Source organism: Planococcus citri, chromosome 5 (genome assembly GCF_950023065.1).
Source record: "Planococcus citri chromosome 5, ihPlaCitr1.1, whole genome shotgun sequence".
Lineage (NCBI taxonomy): Eukaryota > Metazoa > Arthropoda > Insecta > Hemiptera > Pseudococcidae > Planococcus > Planococcus citri.
The window spans coordinates 52,568,324-52,589,815 of record NC_088681.1 but is presented as its reverse complement, the minus strand read 5'-3'; the positions used below and the strand labels follow the sequence as shown (position 1 = coordinate 52,589,815).

The 21,492-nt window shown below is 37.3% G+C and overlaps 1 protein-coding gene across 2 annotated transcripts in view; it reads right to left on the bottom strand.

Moving 5' to 3' along the window:
* Positions 1–21,492, bottom strand: part of LOC135848551 (microtubule-associated protein futsch) — a 124,605-nt gene that overhangs the window by 3,989 nt on the left and 99,124 nt on the right. For both annotated transcript variants that reach the window (XM_065368482.1, XM_065368481.1), the window contains exons 5-7: positions 19,409–19,978; positions 2,885–18,437; positions 2,531–2,770 (exon numbers count right to left, since the gene is read on the bottom strand). In XM_065368482.1, coding sequence (XP_065224554.1) covers positions 2,531–2,770; positions 2,885–18,437; positions 19,409–19,978 — 16,363 coding nt within the window. The remainder of the gene's footprint in view (positions 1–2,530; positions 2,771–2,884; positions 18,438–19,408; positions 19,979–21,492) is intronic.

Genomic DNA, 21,492 nt, shown 5'->3' with positions numbered 1-21,492 from the left:
ATTTTTAATCATTCAAAAATGGCATGGTGGTTGAATAATCATCAATCATCATTAAATCGATTATATTGTTGTTTTACCAGGCGAATTATTTGACTCCTGTTACGAGATGTATTTTTTAAGTGTTTCAACGACTTTTCAATCCCTCCCCATCCCTTTTCACCTGTGAAAGTATATTTTCACACACTTTTTTGCAAAATGTGATTTTGTGTCTTCGCTGAGGACTCTTCTCCCCTCCCACTTCCGCAATTTTTTCTAAAAGTCCCTATTCTGTAACGTTAAACTAAAAATTTCCTCTAGGTACCTTTTTTTAAAGGCGTTCCCATAGCATTCTTGCTAAAAAATGATTTTTGTCACAAACTTCTAAAACTTTATAGGGGAGGAGTGGGATAGGAAATCACTGTAATCCTAATCTGCACACATCATACCTTCGGTTTCATGTGAAACAAACAAACTTTGGAGACTCTCATTTCTCAAGACTTGAGTGAACTTGAAGCAAATCTGATTGTGGAATTTAGAATTACAGAAGGGATTTCAAATCAGTGATTAAAATTCGAAAAGCTTGCAATTGGACTTTCAGGCAAACATATTGAAGTTGAAATCTAAAACTGAAAAAAAATATTGCGAATACTTTTTCTTAGATTTTATGCGTTTATAATTTATAATTACCGGGGCTCGGATTTTTATGCTGGAGCATATTTTTTGAATGCATAAGGGATAGGGAATTTTCCAATTATCTCCACGATCCATTAAATTTCTAGTAAAATGAGCCTAATTCGTTAGAGCATGTTTTGGCATATTTCACCATAAAAGCATAGATATATAAAGCATATTTTGGCACTTTTTAGGGAATATTTTGCGTTTTCTTTTTAGAGCTAATTTTACGTTATTAGGGAATATTTTGCTCAATTTCAAATTTTTGCATCAAATTAGTATTTGGGTATTTTTCATTTTTTTCCCCGCAAAATTTGTGAAACTGGCGATAGCTCATTCGTACCTACTTATTTTTTTTTGTTCATTTTATTTGTTTTTTATTCCTTTAATAATGAAATTAGAATTACCTTTTCGTGATTTTAAAACGCTATGTTTTGGATTTTTGTTCGTGAATTCTTGGTATTACACAACAGTATTACTAAAATCGTATAGGAATTGATTTTTCCTGTAAAACAATACCCATATCGTTAGGGAATATTTTTACTTTTTAGATCGAGCATATATATTTAAGCGCATATTTTGGATTTTCAGGGTAGTCCGCTGTGTACCTACCCCAAAAAAACAAGGTGAACCACCACCATACCATTTTTGAATGATTAAAAATATTACGATCAGTATTAACTATCAACGTTATGAAGCTATTCCAAACCCCCGTATGTTCGAAGCGCCGTAGGTCCACCCCCCTTGGGACTGGAAAATTGATCAATATGGCTCATCTGATGGGAAATTTGACGTACAAGTACACACAACAACATTTTTTAAAACCATTCTTGCGTTAGAGGCTTTCAAAAAAATATTCGATGAATAACGAAATAAAAATCTGGAATTTGGTTTGTAGAATTGAACCCCCCCCCCACCATTGATTGCAACCATTTTCGAGTCACGAATGCATGTATTACATATTCGAGGTTTTTTGGTCAAACCCGGATGCGGGGGGGGGGGGGAGCTAAGATCCAAAATTTGGGAAGAAGCTCACCCGGTACAGTAGGGGACTCCTAGGATTCGTTTTCAGGACATCAAAATGGACCAACATACCGAAAATCAGCTTGCCACTTCGATTTTTCCTATTCGATGCTGATTTTACTGGACCACAGTGTGTAAAATTATTTATTTAATTTTTTGGAGGGAGGGGGAGGGGGAATAATTGTATAAGTGTGTGCACTAACCAGCACTAACGAAACTGAGTCGAACTATGTGGGTTTTAACCATTTCAACGACGTTCTTCCCCTTTTTTCGTAAATCATTTCTCCGTACCCCCCCACATATTTTTTAAAAAATGGGGGCGAAGGAGGCGTGCACTAACGTCGGGAATGCGTGCACTATCCAGCACTAACCTAGCACTAACCTTCTAGGTGGTTTTTAACCCCCTTCCGTGAATGGGGGGGGTACCACGTTTCCCTGTACCCCCCACATATTTTTTAAAAAATGGGGGCGAAGGAGGCGTGCACTAACGTCGGGAATGCGTGCACTATCCAGCACTAACCTAGCACTAACCTTCTAGGTGGTTTTTAACCCCCTTCCGTGAATGGGGGGGTACCACGTTTCCCTGTACCCCCCCACATATTTTTTAAAAAATGGGGGTGAAGGGGGCGTGCACTAACGTCGGGGATGCGTGCACTAACCAGCACTAACCTAGCACTATCCTTCTAGGTGCTTTTTACCGCCCCTCCCAAAATGGGTGGGTAGGGGGAAATGTACCCGTTTTGGAGACAGGTTCTGGGTTTATCAAATTTTTAAACAATTTGGCGATTTTTCTCAATTTTTGTTTTTAGAGGATAACTTATACCCAGTAAGTATAGTAATCTAGTCACAAGTTTACCTAAATTTTGATCTTCCCAGGTTTTCTTGGCTTCAATCAGAGCGTTGAACACATCTTTACTAGGATCAGTGCCACTGAATACGTAATATCTGGCTCTTATTCGTTTGAAGAATTCTACAGTCGTGTAATAAGGATTGCCATGATGTGGTACATATGCCAAATCTACATATACTGGAGACGTTGGTTTTGTTGGTTTTGTACGTTTTACAGACGAGTCTCTGGTTTTTGATGTTTCCCTAGCTGTTAAAATTGAAAACAATACAAAAATAAATAAAATATCGATCAATATTTTCAGAACGTTTTTTGTTTACTTAATTCAGATTTTGTAAAAATTAGAAACCTCCAGTTTCTTACCAGTATTAATCTTCTCAGTAGCAGCTGGTTTCTTGATCACTTTCTTGGTTGGTGTGCCTTTGGTGACGTTATTATTAGTGGGCGGATTAATGGGAGCCAAGTTGATCTCAATGTCACCATTGCTTTCACGATCTTGGACAGATGATGGAGGTGGAGCAGGCATCGGTAGACCCAAAGGTCGTCCCCATTCTTCTATTGGATTCCATATCAAGAACTTATTGACATTTCGAACATTCGGCAATCCTAATGGCCGACCCCAATCTTTAATAGGGTCTTTCTTATCACCAGTTGCTGGATCTTGAGTAGGTTGAGTCATAGTTGAAGACACAGATGGTCCCCTAGAGTCTTCTGGTAGATCGTTTTCATCATCTTCATCATCAGGATATGTTCCATAAAACGACTGGGTCATGCTGGAGGACATTTTACGCATAGTTTCCTCTTGGAGAGTTGCCAACTGCTCTTGGATATGGTCATCTTCTTTAAAATGAACTATATTGGATGAAGTGCTCATGGTAGATTCGCCAAGTTCATCTTCGTCGCTTTCACAAATTTGTGAAGAATCGTGTCCGGCACCACCACTGTGTTGGGTTATACGTGAGCATTGTTCGAGGCTTGTGTCACTACGACCATCATCAGATTCATGGTCTTCAGAATGTGATGTTTGAGATCGTTGAGGAGAACTGGAGTCTGATTGTAGAGCGCCGACCAATTGCGAGGTGATCTTGGTGGTGGTCTCAATTACTTGTCTAATCAGAGTTGGCTGGTTTTCATCATCAATTGATTCTTCAGATTCTTTAATGGGATGTATGGCACTTCCAGTTGATGAAGTCTGGGTCGAACTAAAAGTCTCAGTACTAACTGTCCTTTCTTCTATAATTTTATCTTCAGCTGTGAGGTCTTCAAGATTGGTGGCCTTGTAGAGATTGGGTAAAGTCATGTATTTCTCAGAGTCATCAGGACGTTTTATTACGGGAAGACTGACACTTTTTGATGGCAATTCACCATCATCAGGTTGTTTATTAAGTGATGAAGGATCTGACAAAATAGCTGCTTTAGCACCATCAGTGCATGCAATTTTCTCCAGGAATGTTAAAGATCTAGATACATCTTCAGAGGTGTCTGGTTGATTAGCTATGCTGCTTTGTTTAGTTACCTCATCCAATATAGGTAAACTCACTGTTTTAGAGACAGCTTCTTTTTTATGGAATTTGTTAGCGGATAAATCACTCAATGTATCTGATACTGTTGAGTCATAAGTTTCATCACTATTTGCTTTAGAAATGACAGCACCTGAGGCGGATTTCTTGACAGTAGCTGTAGCTACAGTTGCAGAGGAATCTGCTAGAAATTGAACTCTCATTTGATTAGCATCCATATACAATGCACCAGAATCAGGTGAGGTTAATATATGAGGTTCTGAAATACTTTTTGTGACTGGATCATGTTTCATGGTGCTAGACACTGTGCTAAATGGATGAATTTGTGTAAATGATTCATAAGATTTGGAATCCATTTCTTGAAGGGTTGGTTTGGCGGTACCAGGAATTTCTTGTTGACTGGTAGCCGAGGCATCAAAATCATGTAGTTTTTCATACTCAGCCCTTGAGATCCCTCGAACAGATGTTGGTATGATTTCAGTGGTATATTTTTTAATTCTGGAAGGACTACCATCAGTTGATGGGATTACCACATATTTAGTTATAGTTTGGTATTCTATGGTTGAGTATGCACCATCTGAGGTGTTTGCTCCTGGGTGAGATTGGTCACTGGATGAGAGAGCTGCAAATGATGCCAAATCAATGGATGACGGATCAATATCAGAAACAGTCTCAACATGAGTAGTGCTTGTTGATTTCATTGCTGTATCCTGACTAGTTGCTTTGATAGGAGATTCTGAGGTAATGATTTCAGTAGTTGTGGTAGTAGTGATTCCAGTCTTGGAATCTCCAACTATAGTTTCAGTTGTTTTGGTGGCGGTATTAGATGTTTGTGGCTCTAAACTGGTGGTTTGAGAGATAGTTTCAGTTGGAGCTTGATTACCTTCCACTTTAGAACTTTCTTTGAGTATAACTGATGATTTTTGATCAGATTTTGCAGTACTGAGAGATTCAACATTGCCTAGATCATGTCTAGAAATAGTTTCTGTTAATGAGCTGCTGCCATCAGGGCTACCTATTGTTGTAAATGTGTAAGTGGATGATTTATGAGAATGGAAATCTGGACTGGGGCTGCGGTGTGATAGGTCTATATCACAAGTCTCCAAGGTAGTGACAGTACCCAGTTGATGGGAGGATAATTTTCTTGATTCAAGGGTATTATCAGAGTCTGGAGAAATTCTGTTAGTAGTATCTGTACTAGTATGATGAGTCTTGATTGTCTCTGTCAAATGATCAGTGGTGTGCATTGTTGAGGATTCGGAGGTTTGACTATCATGAGTGGTGATTTTCTGTGTCGTTAATGATGATGTTATGCCCAAAGGAAAAGAACCATCTTCAATGATTGATGATTTCTCCAAGGATGAAGCTTCTGTGTGAAATTCTGATGATTTTGACTCTATTGTACTACTTTGACTAGATTTTGACTGACTAGATTGTGACTCAATAAGTTTGCATGAACCATCAAACTTTCCTTCTTTAGTTTGTTCTTTGATAGTGGTAGTCATATGTGTACTTGAAGGAGAAACATTGCAGGTTTGGGCTTTTGAGGCATCAGAAGTTGAACTCACAATTTCTTGTTTATTTGTAGGTAATTTCATATCTACTGAAGAGTCACTAGTTGTAGATGATTCAACAATAGTTTTTGATTGCAAGGAAGATGAGGCTGAAGAGGTGGTAGTTGACTCAGAGGTAGAAGTTATGCTTTGTTTAGTGATGTCTGAGGTGGATTTCGCCAAAGAATCAACACTGGCCTTTTGAGATTCAGGTAAATCCAGACTGCTTTTTCTAGAGTCAATTGTGCCTACATTAACATCATCTGATGGCGAAGTGCTCATTTTCCCAACTACTGTAATAGTTTTGGTAGATTTCTCTGTGCTAATGCCATCATCTATTGAAGAGTGTTTTAAAGATGAACTCTGTGTACTCTCTTTGGTTTCAACTTCGGATATAATATAATCTCTGCTGGATTCAATGTTGAAGCTACTGGAGAGTGAATCATTACTGATGTTTGTAGTATCAGTGTTTTGTTCATTCACCACCAAAGATGTTTTCCGAGCCGATGATTCATCTAGAATGCCCTTTTCACCAAAATCTGATGTTATGCTTGCTTTTCTGGAGTCTGAAATGCTACTTTTCCTAGAATCTGTTGTAGACTGCTGCAGTGATGGTGTCTTCATTGTGCCTTCAGTTGACACTTTGCTCATGGAAACATAGGCATCAGATATAGCTCTATCATGCTTAGATTCAGAAAGCTCATGCATAGATTTGTCAGAAGTGACCTCTTTAGTATCAGATGCCAAATTATCTGATGATAAACTTGCTTTCTTTGTTTGCACACTATCTTCAGAAGACTCATCAATTGATACAGTTTCAGGAAGTACAGAAGTGGAAGTGATTGGACCAGAATCAAGACCCAAACTTGCTTTTCTTGAATCTGAAGCCAAACTACCTTTTCTGGATACAGAAATCATTGGGTCTTTTGAGGCAGAGTCTGTTAAAGAAGCAGAGCTTTCTTTTCTCAAATCTAGAGCCAAACTACTTTTTCTTGAATCTGAGATCACTGTTTCTTTTGAGACAGGTTCTACAAAAGAGGCAGTACTACTTTTCCTAGAATCAGGAATAGTATCTGTGGTCCACGTTTTTGTTGAAGTGTCAGTAATATGTTTCATTTCTGAGGGTACATTATAGTCATGTGAAGTTTCACAGTCTGTTTCTTTACAATCTTTAAATAAATGATCTCTTGTTGGATCAACAATGCTTCCAGATAAGCTAGATTTCTGAGAATCTGAAGATGTGTCTTGGATGATTCCTATAACCAGACTTCCTTGTTTAGATTCAGCCATTGAACTTTTTCGAGATTCAACACATTCTTTTGGTGAAGTGTCAGTAGTTGAAGTCATAGAAATGCTGGATTTCCTGGATTCTGAAATTATGTCTTGGACATTTTCTGCTATAAGACTTCCTCGTTTAGAATCTGCCACAGCAATTGAACTTTTTCGAGATTCAACACTTTCTTTTGGTGAAGTGTCAGTAGTTGAAGTCATAGAAATGCTGGAGTTCCTAGATTCTGAAATTATGTCTTGGACATTTTCTGCTATAAGACTTCCTCGTTTAGAATCTGCCACAGCCATTGAACTTTTTCGAGATTCAACACTTTCTTTTGGTGAAGTATCAGTAGTTGAAGTCATAGAAATGCTGGATTTCCTGGATTCTGAAGTTACGTCTTGGACATTTTCTGCTATAAGACTTCCTCGTTTAGAATCTGCCACAGCCATTGAACTTTTTCGAGATTCAACACTTTCTTTTGGTGAAGTATCAGTTGTTGAAGTCATAGAAATGCTGGATTTCCTAGGTTCTGAAGTTATGTCTTGGACATTTTCTGCTATAAGACTTCCTCGTTTTGAATCTAGGACAGCCATTGAACTTTCTTGAGATTCAACACTTTCTTTTGGTGAAGTGTCGGTAGTTAAAGTCATAGAAATGCTGGATTTCCTAGATTCTGAAGTTATGTCTTGGATGTTTTCTGAGGTAAGACTGCCTCGTTTACAATCTGCCACTGACCCCTTTTGAAATTCAATATTACTACTCTCTCTTGAGCTGGTAATAATTTCTTGATCATTTGGTGAAATGGGAGTGTTTTCAACATCAAGAGATTTCGTAGCTGGCAATAGTTCTGATGAACTGGTTTTCATTTCATCAGTGGATGATTTCCTTATTGGAAGGAAATCTATACCATCCTTATCCAGCTCATAAGCAATGCTAGATCGCTGAGAATCTGAAATAATGCTGCTTCTTTTTGATGTCAATTTTGAATCAGCTTCTGATGCCATAGATGTTAAGGAAGTGGTTTCTGTTATGGCTCTAGTTAATGAAGAAGCATCTCCTAAGCTCTCATGGCGAGATTCTGAAGTGATGGTAGGGGCCCTTTCCAATGACTCTATTATATAGTCATCTAAGGGGTTATCAAACTTGGCTGTTACATCAATTGATCCTCTTGGTAAAGATTTAGAATCGAGGTCACCATCTATAGACCCAGCAATACTCTCAATGCTGGCACGTGATTCAAATGCATAACTATTTCTCTTTGAATCAAGAACCATATTACCTTTTTGGAAATTATCATCTGTTTTCTTTGGCGATAAGTCCTTTACTGGAGACGTTTCCAAACTAGTGGACTCACTTGGTGACATTTCACTTTGAAGGTTGGTTGGAGTTTTTTTGTCAGACTCTTGGGAAATGTGTGTGAGACTTGATGATGTTTGTTCTGCATCATGGCCATGGCTTGATGATTCTTCCAACAATTTGGTTAGTGATCCTGACTTTCCTGGTGATACAACTTTGATTGGAGATGTTTCCAGACTATCTTGAGTAATGGGTGATGTGCTGTCAACAGATACTTTGGAGGTATATTGTTCAGATTCTTTGAAAGCTGCTGTAGTAAGAATAGGTGACTGTTGTTTTGAATTATCAGTAGGACTCATGGATTTAGCGGGTGGTTGAATCTGAGCTATAGGTGACTTTAATTCAGAAACATCGGATTCAACTTCTTTGGTTTGTTCATTGGTGTGTGGTGATTTTATCTCATTTGATGGATCTGGTAGGTCACTTGATAAAGACAAATTTTCTTTATGCAAATCACTTATTTCAGATTCTTTCTCTGAAGGTGGTTTTTCTAGTATGGAAGCCTTGGTGGGTTGTACAGAAGGTAGTTCACTGAATTGTTCTATTGCAACGCTGCCTTTTCTGGATTCTGATAGTTGTTCTGATTTAATCAGAGATTCATGAGCAGTATCACTCTTCTTATGTTCAGAAAATTCATCATGTTTGCCAACAGATGAGATCTTAAAAGCTGAAGTGTCATAGCTTGTGGATGTGGAAAGGGCTTTGGGAGAAGGCGTCTTTGGCGTGGATTTACTTGAAAAATCTGAGCTAATCTGAGATTCTAAGCTTGGACTAGGTTTTCCAGCATCATCTGACATTAAATTTGATGGAGTGTCCAGACTGTCTTTTCTATGAGTTTTAGTTGAGGTTGAGTATGATTTACTAGTTGATGAATCAACTTGTTGACTGATGGGTTGAGAAGGTTCTAACACAATACTGCTTTTACGTGAATCTATACCTAATTTTTCATCATCACTCCTTTGTTTTTCTTTTGACTGATCTTCTGTTGAAAAGTTTGAGGGAATATGGTGTACATCAGCAGTTATACTGCTTTTTCGAGAATCCACAGAGATACTTGACTTTCTAGAATCACCTTGTTGTGACTCTTCTGTCGGTAGATCTGAGCTAATATGGTGTATATCAGCAATTGTACTACTTTTTCGAGAATCTGTGGGAATGCTTGGTTTTCTGGGATCAGTTTGTCGCAGATCTGCAATTTCATGATATTTTTCAGAATCTGTTTTCATGCTTTGTTTTCTGGGCACAGTGGTTGTATCTGGGTCATGTGAAGATGGAGAAACATCTGAACTCTGGTTACTGGCTTCAATATCTAAGGCAGCTTTTGATGTGGCTGTGTTTGATGAACTTTTATATTCTGCTGCAATTCCACATACTTCTTTTGTGGGAGTAACTGTTATGGAAGAACTATCATCAATTTGTTTCTCATCTATAGATTTTGTTTGAGATGTTGAAATTGTTGAAGATGTAGTTATTTCTGAGGACAACACATCAGATGATTTTACGGAAGTGTCATCTTTTACATCAGATTTATCTGTGGCTACAGTTCTAACAGGAGAGGTTTCCCATGCAAATGTATCCATGCTGGATTTGCCAGCATCTGTTGTCTCTGAATATGATCTATCAAGGGATGATTTATCTGTTTTGCAAGCTTCCTCAACAGTTTTTTGTTCAAATGATAACGAACTTTCCAAGGAAGGAGAACTGATAGATGGTTGGTCAACTTTCTCAGAGTCTGGTGATAATTTGGAGTCTGATTTGTATTTGTTCTCTACAGGCTCTTTGTCTGGGGAACTTGATTGTATTTTAGAGCTTTCATGAGAATCGGGAATGTTTTCCAAGCTTGATAATTTTTCAGTTGAAAGTTTGTGATCAGCTGGATGTGAATCTTTTGATGAAGTAAGTTCTGGTGAACAACTATCAAGTGGCATGGAATGTTCATCTTTGGTTGTTCCTGATGATTTTCCTAATGGGCAGTAAGACTCAGATAACACACTATCCTTAGAATCTTGCATCTCAAATGATGATGCCGAGTCCACCTTCCGAAGTGATGAAGGTAATTTTTCACCTGTTTCACCTGGAGTAGGTAACTTATTTTCAGGTGAAGAAGTTTGTGTCTTGAAAGATTTTTCAGAGAATGTGCTGGATTCTCCTGGAATGGATTTGGTCTTTGATTCGTCTTTTGAAACGTCTGCAAAGAGTGTTGGTTCCTCCAATGAAGTCTTTCTGGGAGAATGAGTGGCTTTTGGAGATTTTGGTGATTGTGGTATGAATTTTTCATCATTTTTAGTTTCCTGTTGTATTGAAGATTTTCTCAAAGTCTCATCAAGTGTTGATTTCTCTTGATCTTGTTGTTCAGAAATAGCACTTGGAACTTTCATATCTTTTATCAGTACAGTTGATTTGCCAGTCTCTTCAGTTAAGTTTGATTTTGTTTTTGAAACATGTGGAAGTAATTCTGCTTCACTTAGAATGGAAGTATCTTCTAAAGCATCTTCAAATGTCAATTCATTTTGATCTTCTTCCTTCATTGTAATTTCCTCTTTGGTTTTCTGTTTCACTTCCTCAATGGTTTCAATTTTTGCCTCAGGTTGTGGTATCTGTTCTGGTGTGGCTTTTGTTGGCACAAATTGCTCATCATTTTCTTGGCTCTGTGCTTGGGTAGAAGTTAGGGTGGCACTTTCAATTGGTAATGATGGTTTGAATACATCAGTGGGTGAAGATTCATCTTTAGTCATCTTTTTGCATGATATTTGGCTCTCTAGAAGCTTTGAAGGAGATTCTGATGATGATGATGGTTTTGAGGAATTTTTTGTAGAATCTGAATTTTCATCCAATTCCACTGTGGTGATTTGGTTTTTAGAGGTTGATACTTCAAGAACTTGTGTGAAAGATTCATTATCGTCAACTGATTTTGTTGATGATGGTTCTTCTTGTTGGGTAGCACTTTTGTCAAGATCTAATCCTGACATATCTTTGAAAACTGGTTTGTCAACCTTTTCTGCAAGTTCGGTATCTTTCTCATCCTTCAATTGTGTGATTTCATCTTTCAATGGAACAAATTCTTGAGCATTTTTTACACAACTATCTTTTCTATTGCTTGGTTCTGAGAGTGACCGTTTCTCTGAGTCTTCAATCTCATCTTTTGACAAAACAGATTCTTGAACTGATTGTGCATGGCTCACTTTGTTGTCAACAGCTTCGGAGAATGATTCTTTTTTCACTAATTTCTTGGGGGCTTCAATAGGGGACGGATCTTTGGTATCATGTTTGATGATATCTGTCATATCGGTGTTATCACTCTGTTTGATCATATCCTCTCTTAGCGAGGCTGGGTTTTCATAAGATTCTAAAGAACTAATTTTCTCATCAACTGTTTTTGAAAGGGACTCCTTTCTTGCAGATTCCAATTTCTCTTGTGCATCAGTAGGAGCAGATTGTAAACTATCAACTTCAGTAATATTTGTCAAGTTAGCGTTGCTTGCAAGTTTTTCTGTTTCTTTTATTGGTGAGGTTGATTGTTTGGAAGCCTCTGTAAGATCAGGGGTATTTTTACTGACTTGTTCAGTTATCTTGGAGCACAGCTCATCTTTTGTAGTTTCTGGGGTTGAGTCTTTTGATAAAACTGGCTCTGTGAGATTCTGTTTAATGCTTTCATGATCCACCTGTGTCATAATGACTTTTTCATCAAAAGCAGAATCTTTGATAATGTCTGCCAAAGTCTGTCCTTCTCTACTTTCCTTTCTTGAGGATGATTTTTCAATTGAAGTTGATAATTCCAAATCTTTTTGTTCTAGGGACTGTGTAGATTTTATCAACACTGATTTTTCTTCAGGGCTTAGGTCCAAGTCTTTCTGTTTGCTTGCTTCTGAGAGTGCTTTTCCTGATGAATTTGTTTCTGATATTGCTGATGCTAATTCCATATCAGATGATTCAGTTTTGGATTCTGTTGATAACTCTTTCTCACAAACTATATTATCTGATTTTGGAGAAATTTTATCTTCATCAAGGAAATTTTCATCAGTAATACTTCTTTTTCTGTGTTTGCTTTTGCAAACAATAAATTGGTCATTAGATAAGTCTTCAGATGGAATGATTTTCAAAGATTCATCATTGAAAGTAACTGAATGTTTTCTAGTAGATTTAATATTTTCATCAAATCCTAATTCAGTTGGACTAGTCACAGCAGGTTTTGTTTCATCAATGGTAATCTCCTTTTCTAATGATAGTGATTTCTCATCTAATAGACCCAATGATTCTGGAATTGCTTTTGATAATTCTTTTTGCAGAGATTGATCTGATTTTACTGCAGATTTGGCCAAATTATTGGAGCTTTCAGTTATTGATGTTTTGTCCAAGTATTCATTTAATGATTCTTTTCTTGACAATTCGCTTAATTTTTCGGGCAATGTCGCCATTTGGGTTGGACTTTGAGAGGGTACATCCACACTTGATTTATCTTTATACAAAGCAGGTGATTTTTCAGACTTTGAAGCGGAGCTTTGGAGTAAACTTGATGTTTCATCCAAAAATTCTTTCAAGGATTCCTCTCTTGATATTTCAAGTTTTTCTGGTGATTTTGTCGATTCAGTTATCCTATGAGTTGACTCATCTTCACTTGGTTCATCCTTTGGTGATGAATGTGATTTGCCAGATTTTAAAGTGGAATCCTGGAATGGCTTTGAGGTTTCATTTAAAAATTCTTTCAAGGATTCTTTCCTGAATACTTCATTTGATTTTTCTGGTGATTTCATTGATTCTGTAGGACTATGAGATATCTCCTTCACAGTTAGGTCCTCTTTGGGTGAGGATTGTGAGGTTTCATATTTTGTTGTGAAATCTTGGAATGACTTGGAAGTTTCATCTAAAAATTCTTTGATGGATTCTTTTCCTAATTTCTCATCAAGTTTTTGTGGCAACTGTGTTGATTCTACTGGACTAAGAGGTGACTGATCTCTTCTTAATTCATTTTTAGGCGAGGAATATGATTTTTCAGACTGTGGTGATGAGTCTTGGAGTAACTTTGAAGTATTGTCAAAAAATTCTTTGATGGATTCTTTTCTTGATTTCTCATCAGGTTGTTCTGGTGACTGCATTGATCCTATTGGACTGAGAGAACGCTCATCTTTATTCAATTCATCTTTAGGTGAGGATGATTTTTCATTTTTTATTGAGGGGTCATTGCATGATTTTGAAGTATCATCTAAAAATTCTTTTATAGATTGTTTTCTTGATTTCTCATTAGGCTTTTCCGGTGATTGTGTTGATTCAATTGGACTAAGAGCAGACTCATCTTTGCTTTGCTCATCTTTAGATTGGAAAGATGAGGTTTCAGATTTTGATGAAGAGTCTTGGAGTAGATTTGATGTATCATCCAAGAATTCTTTTATAGATTGTTTTCTTGATTTCTCTTCAGGTTTATCTGATGATTGTGTTGGACTGAGAGATGGCTCTTTGGGCGATGAAAATGAATTTGAAGTTTTGTCCAATGATTCTTCAATAGATTCTCTTCTTGAAATTTCATCAAGTTTTTCAGGTGATTTTGTCAATTCAGTGGAACTGGGAGTATTTTCAGAAAGGAGCTGTGCTTCATCCTTCTCATGATCTTTTAAAGACTGTTCTCTGTGTAGCAGATCATGTTCGTTACTAAATTTTGAAGGACTCAGATCATCAGCAACTTTATTTAGTTCATTGTCTGTTGGACTGGATAAATTTCTGGATTGCAACTTTGACATTTCATCCAGGAGGGATTCTTTTCTGTGGGTAGTGCCTTGTTCTCCATCTGACTTTGTAGGGCTTGGAGTTGTTTCATACTGATTAAAGTGGTCTTTTGGCAAGCTTGGAGATTTTTCTGTTGGAGATTTCAGAATTTCTTCTTGATAACCATTTGAAGATTCTTTTCTCTGTGACTGCTCTTGTGGTACCTCAAACTTTGAAGAGCCAAGTTTAACTTCATGCTGGTCTAATTTATTTTTCATCAAAATAGGGCTTTCTATTTCATTTTCTGAAGATTTGGGTTCTTTTTCATCCATTCTATCATCAAGCAAAGTTGGTGATTTATCTGATGGTAACTCAGGAGTATCATCTTGGAGATTTTTCAAAGATTGCTTTCTTTGTGACTCTTCTTCAGTTAGTTTTGAAGGACTACAAGAAATTTTATTCTGAACTGATTTATCATCAAGTGAGGTTTGAGAAATTTCATGTGATAACTTTGATGTTTCATCTAGGATATCTTTTTGAGATTCTTCTTCTTCATAAAAAACCTTGAGTGATTCCTTTCTTTGTAACTGGTCTAGTCTTTCTTCTAGTTTTGTTGGACTAAAAGCCATTTTACTGGGATCTAATAGATCTTCTGTAGAACTGGGAGATTTTTCTGGCGATGCTTTTGATATCTCTTCTTGAGATGTTTTCAAAGATTCTTTCCTTGAAGCATTGTCTTCTCTCTCCACTTTGATTTCAGATTCTGTTGGACTTTTAGTTGTTTCATCATATTTGAGAGTTTCTTTTGTAATTGAGGAATGTCTTGATTCAGGAGATTTTAATTTTTCTTTGGGAGATTCTTTCAATGGTTCTTTTTGTAAAGATTCATCAAGTTGTTCATCAATTTTTGTTGATATCTCATCTTGAGATGTTTTCAAAGATTCTCTCCTTGAAACATTGTCTTCTCTCTCCACTTTAATTTCAGATTCGGTGGGACTTTTAGTTGTTTGATCATATTTGAGAGTTTCTTTTGTAATTGAGGAATGTCTTGATTCAGGGGATTTCAATTTTTCTTTGGGAGATTCTTTGAATGGTTCTTTTTGTAAAGATTCATCAAGTTGTTCATCAATTTTTGTTGATTCTGAAGGGCTTTGTGGAGTTGTTTTGGAGTCAGATATTTTTGAAATTTCTTCAAGGGGTTCTTTTAATGATTCTTTTCTCAAAGAGTTAGCAGTTTGTTCATCTACTTTCATTAGTTCTGAAGGACTTTGTGAAGTTGTTGTTTTGGTAAGGCCAGGCTCTTTTTCTCTTAAGAAAGAGTATTCAACTTGATCTGGCAAACTTGGCTGTTCAGATTGTTCATCTTCATGAACCTTTGAAATTAAGTTCTCTGATTTTTCAGTAGTTGAAGCTGGAATGTCTTCAGAAGCAAGTCTACTTCCCAAAGCTAAGGTTTCTTCTTCATCCACACTTTTTTTTGCTAAATGCAATGGAGTTTCTTTCTCTAATAATTCATCTTGAGGAGTTGTATCTGTTGATGGTTTTCTTGAATGCAAATCAATTGTGATGAATTCATCTGAAGTGTGGTCATCTTTGATTTGAACAATATCTTGGGGACTTTTGGGAGACACATCTGATTCAGGAACAACTTTTTCAGACAATTTTATTTCAGTTGAAGAATCTTTCTCCACCTTAGCTTGAGTAGCATCAGTGACATCTTTTTCTTTTGATGATGCCATTGTTGGCAAAGGTTTTTCATCTGGAGATGAAGTTGGTGTAATAGTAACAAATTCAGGATGTTCTGGTTTAACCACCTCAATCTTAGTTTCTTCAGTTGTCACAGCAGAAATGAATTGCTCATCTTCTTTAGTTTCGGTGGTTTCATATTCACAAACATCAACTTCTTCATGGACTGGTAAATCAGCAACTTCATCAGGTGTTTTGACAATATCTCGTTTAGCTTTGCGGATGATATCTTCAGACGTTTGTTCCACCAATGGTATTGTAGCACCAATTTTGCTTTTTTGACCATTCTCAATACTTTTTTCTTTAGTTTCTTCTTTGTCATATTTTTCTTCAATCTCTTCTTGTGGTTTGGGCTCATCTAAATCAATTTTCTCATCTTCAGGCATAGTAGGTGCTGTAGTAGAACTTGTTTCTTGGCTAGCATGTATAATTTCTTTTGTTTGTGGTTTAGTTGGTTCTGCTTTATCTACTGCAGATGCTATTTTTTGATCAGCAGCAGGTTTGGAGGTTGCTATCATTTCAGCTGCAGTGGAAATGATTCCCTGAACTTCACCAAAGATTTTTTGTTTATCTTCGGGAGTTAGTGTTACAACAGCCTTATCTTCAGCTTGTGGCACGTTTTTCTCATTCATCTGTGGGAAATCCAAACTTTGTTGTTCTTTAGACTTGGAAACTTCAAGATCTTTCACTTCTGACTCTTTCTCAGATTCGTTTTGATCTCTGAGGTGTTTCTGTTCTTCATAATCATGCTTTGAGACTGACTTCATTTCAGTTGTTTCAATGATTAGGATTTCATCTTCTTCATCATCTCCTTGTTTGGTAATGATATTGGAAACATAAGTAGTTGTTGGGAGAATTGCAGCAGGAGCAATGGGTTTGATGACTGCTCGTTCACTGCTAGTTTTGTCTGATTGAGTTTCATTGGTAGGTTTTGGTCTAGGGCGAATTTTCTTAACAGCTGTTGACTTGACTGTTTCTTTAGTAGATTCTTTGGATTTAGCTTTGATTGATTCAGATTTTGCTTTAGTTTTCAGCAACGTTGTGTCAGCTTCCAAAGTAGATGGTGTTGATACAGCTGATGAATCTGTTTTCTCACTATCCAGTTTCAACTTTTTGTCATCAGCAACCCCAGTAAGTTTTTTAGTGGCGATTGTGATTGGTTTTCTTACTACTTTGACTGGGGATGATGGTTTAGCTGGTACTGAAGGTTTTGTAGATGCTGCAGTAGGTGTTAGAGACACTGGTGGTTTGGTACGTTTGGTAATTGGTTTTTTCTCTGCTTTTACAATTGGTTCATCTTCTTTTTTGGTTGTTTTGGATGATGAGACAATTTTAATAGGTGCAGTTCTCATAGGCTTTGATTCAGCTACTTTACGATTATTCTCATCTTTAAGGCTTTTAGCTGGAAATACTTTGGGAGGTGTTCGAGTTCTAGGTGCTATTCTGGATATTGGTTTGGTTGTTGTTGATGCTGTACTTGTAGTTGAGGCTAAACTTTGTGTGGTCTGTTCCTTTGATTTGGTCACAGTTGAAGTCTCCTTCTCTTTTGCCGGGGCAATTGTTGTAGAAGAGGCGGTGCTGGATGTAATGGTGCTAGTAACAGCCTCAGTTGTTTGTTCATTGTCTTTATTCATAGCTTCTTTGTTATCTTTACTCAGGATTGATTCAGAATCTGTTTCTTTGGATTTTTCTTCTGAAGTGATATCTTTTTCTTGAGTTATTACAGTAGTTGATTTTACTTGGGTAGGTTTTCTTTCAACAAATGATTTTTTTGGGGTTGTTGGTGATCTAAATTTGTCAGATTCTATAGGTTTCTTTTCTTCATTAGATGGTACTGGAGGTTTGGGTTTTGGAGCAGCAACAGTAGGTCTCTGAACTGGTTTCCGCTCATATTTTTTCTTCTCAACTGCTTCTTTGGTACCACTACCAACCTGAGAATCTGCAACATCAATTATAGAAGATTTCTCATGTTTCATGCTGCTCTCCTTGACTATATGTTCAGTCTTGGATTTAGTTTCTTTCATCACAGTTTTTTCAGTCAATTTACCAACAATACGTTTGGGTTTTAGAGGTGTGGGCTTCACAGCACTAGCTGGAGCTGCCAAGTCAACTGGTAATGATCGAGGGCCACTATCTACTTCATTTTCATTGGCAGCTAGGGCAGATTTTACTTGAGCTTCTGATTTGGCCAGCTCATCAAGTATTTTTTCTTGTTTTTCTAATTTTGTTACAAATTTCTTGGCTGTTGGTTTGGCCACCAAAGGGGTTTGTGCAGGCATCACTGATTTCACTGTGCATGTGGAATGTTTCAAAAACTCTAGTGCTTTCAAACGCTCCAAACCTTCAAATATCTTATGCTGAGGAGTGCTGCCTGGAAACAGGATTCTTGTAATTTTGTCATCGGGATTGGCAGGCTGCCATACCAACAGTGCGCAAATGGAGACTAGATTTTGCAAAGGGACACGTAATTCACGGTTGCCTGTTTTTGAAGTACCACTGAACAGCCTCACATCGTGGTTATTCCATCGACTTAGGAATTCCTTCACTTCGCGACTGTCTTTGGCGGGACTTATGATGTACATGTCGAGTTTTCCGTGGCCTACCTTGTGGTAAAGATTGATTGGTTCGGAAGCGGCATCGCGATAGCAATGGTGAGGTTTCAGTTGTAATGGTTTCAGGTTCATTACCATTCGATCACCTTCTTCAATTAGATTGACTAGTAGAGGTTCGCGATCTTTGTCACCGTCAGGAGATGGGAGCTGTTTTCGACCCTGTGGGCATAAGAAGGGAAAACCTTTTGAAAAATGTAAAATAATTGGAGAAAATGCTAAAGAGTTAGGGCTACTGAAGCGGCGTACTCTCATTTAAATGAAAAACATACCTATTCAAAGAAATTAATTCTCGTTTTAATCCCCCTGGCCCATCCAAAAACCTTGAGTAATTTTTTTTTAAACCACGAGGAAGAATAAAACTAACTCGAAGTCAGTGAATTCAACTTTTGTAATTTAACGTTCCACTCTAACAAACTATGTATACTTGGAGCTAAACCACAACTCGAGATAAAATTCAAAATAGGCTCACACAAGAGGTAAAACGCTGATTAATTTGAAAACATCAATTGTTGAGCGTATACGAATACTATACACTCGTGCATAAAGAGAAGAATTTGCGAATGGTTAGAAATTCTCAATTCGTATTTTCCGGCGCGACGCAACTCGACGCTTTCTTCTATAAAAGGACGCGTATCCTCGATAAATTAAGCTCGCAAGTGTTCCTTGTTTACTCTACTTTGGGCTATGTGAAGCTTAATAAATCTAAATTCTGGCAAGGTATTCGCACTTACATAAGTAGTTGTTGCGACGATGAGAAGATTATATCCCGAGTGAGACGAGATTGGGAATTTCCCTGGAGGCGTGAGAGAATATTAATGCAGAAGCTGAGCTTCGGATTTCGTTTTTTGTCGTTATTTGGTGGTCGAGGATTAATTCGAAAGTGGTGGCACGTATGCGACCAAGCACTTCAAGATATTTTTGTGGTTGCTCGACCCAGTTTTGATTGCTTAAGGTACATATCAACGGGGAGGGTAAATTTTTGAATAAGAAAAAATAATTAATTAGGAAGTTTGATTTCAATTTTTGCGAAAGATCAGGTTCCACAATGAAGGAAATACACAAGGTGATAATTTTAAATTTAGATACAGCTATTTTTTCGATTTCATCGCATGGAAATGTCATAAGCTCACCTGAAGATTACTGAAGAAATGTCCAATCTGAGGGTACACAGGCGAGAACACCTTTCGCTCCACTACTCCAGACATTCCACCAATATTGCTGTTATTGACTCGAGTCATCAACACAGCATCCAAACGATCCAAATGTCTGACGAAATTCCAAAAACAAGCTTTCTTACTGAAACCGCCATCAACCAGCATATTGAACCCATTGATGCCAAAAAGGGCAGCGTCTCCTTCACCGCCAGGAAATACGTATAAAGTAGGATGTGTGAAACGTATATTGCCCACGATATCGGACGGTTCGAGTAGGTGTTCGATACTGGATGGAATAATGTATTGTTCGAGGTAGTCGATGAATTCGCGTACAGCGACGTTACCGGGAGCTATTTTATCGCTAGGGTTGATTTCCAATTGGCAAACTTTGGAGAAAGGCTCTTGTTGGAGACGTGATTGCGTCCAGCCTCCTTCGGCAATGCAGCAAATGTCGATTTTTACGGTTTTCTCGTAGGCGCGGATTACACGTTGTACTTCTACTTCTTGGAAAGCGTCGATGAAATCGGAGACGCTGAATGTACCATCCTGTAGAAAAAGAAAGATGAAAAAAATTAATCAAACATTAATTGGGGTGGATTTCATGGTTGTGGGGTCGGAGCAGGGTTTAGAGACGTGTGCTCGAACGAGGCAGGGGCGTGAATTAATGAAATCAGATGTTGCCCCAGCTGAATTGAATAGGTAAGGTATTCAAATAAATTTATTTTTCTAAAAAAAAGTATACTTCATAAAAAAGTTCAAAAATTACCCTGGATCATTTTTTTAAAATTTTGTAAAATTAAAAAAAAAATCTCCTAAAATTCAAAAATAAACTTTGGATTTGCATGTAGCTGGTCAGAGAAGAAGAGAAGTTCATACATACTCGTATACATACATAAAATATCGATGGTATATTCTAATAATATGTAGACTGGCCTCTTGTATAACTCGATGGAAATTAAAGAGCGATTCTTTCCTCCTCCCTGCCTCCCTCCATCAGCCACAATACTGCCTCTTATATCTCTCATCGTGCGCTAATACATTGTTATATACGGTTTACCATACTACATAATATTATAATATTATTTTTATAATTGAAATAGGAACACGTGTAAAAGCAGAGAGAGAAACACAGAACGTGAAATTTTCTCAAATGGTGTGATTATAATAGGTAGAAGATGGGCGCTTGTTGAGTCTACGAATGGGCAAATTTAGAGCTTTCAAGAGTGTAAGGTCCGGTGAAATAATTGGATTCGCGGTTTGCATGCGGTATACCTTACGCTACTCGAACCACCATAAGTACATATTGTTGGTAGGTATATTACAAACGTAGGTAGGTTATTTTTCAAAGGATTAAACTTGTTGATGCTGCGAGAGCATGTACGTAATGTGTTGGAAATTGGATCTGAATTTCAGCAAATTCAGCGTAATATGAAAATAGGATGTTGGTGGAATATTACTGTGAAAGAAACCAACCTAGTGTTTGAGAAAATGTTTTGGTTTTTCGAGTCACGTATGTAATGGTATTTCATATGTACTTCGTACAGGGTGTTTCATAAGTTGATGTTGTAGGTAGTTCTCGAATATTTTTGGCGATTTTGTTTACTAGTCGGGGAGCCCGCATAACCCTTTCGCTCCCGAAGTCACACATTTGTGACATCTAGAAATCTTTCAACTGCCCGACGTCACATATATGTGACATCTTTTACATTTTCTTCCGGGGCGATTCTATCTGTAGTGGGCTATCAAAACGTTTCAAGTTGCACACCATCGGGCAGTGTATACCCAGACAAGACTTCCTGTGGTTTGGGTCGACGCAGTGTTACCAACATCCAGTCAAAAAAAATTTTTTTCTTGCAGATTTTTTTTTTTTTTTTTTTTTTTGTTACAATTTTGATCCGAATGGTAATTTTTATGTTTCAAGACAGCTGTTAGTGATTTTAGCATGATTTTCGAGTTGATAATAACAGCTGGGAACGTATTATTTCCTCATACATACGTGTTGAAAAAAAAAAGAAAAAAATGATTGAATTATGTGTAAAACAGAAGTGTTTTGCAAAAAT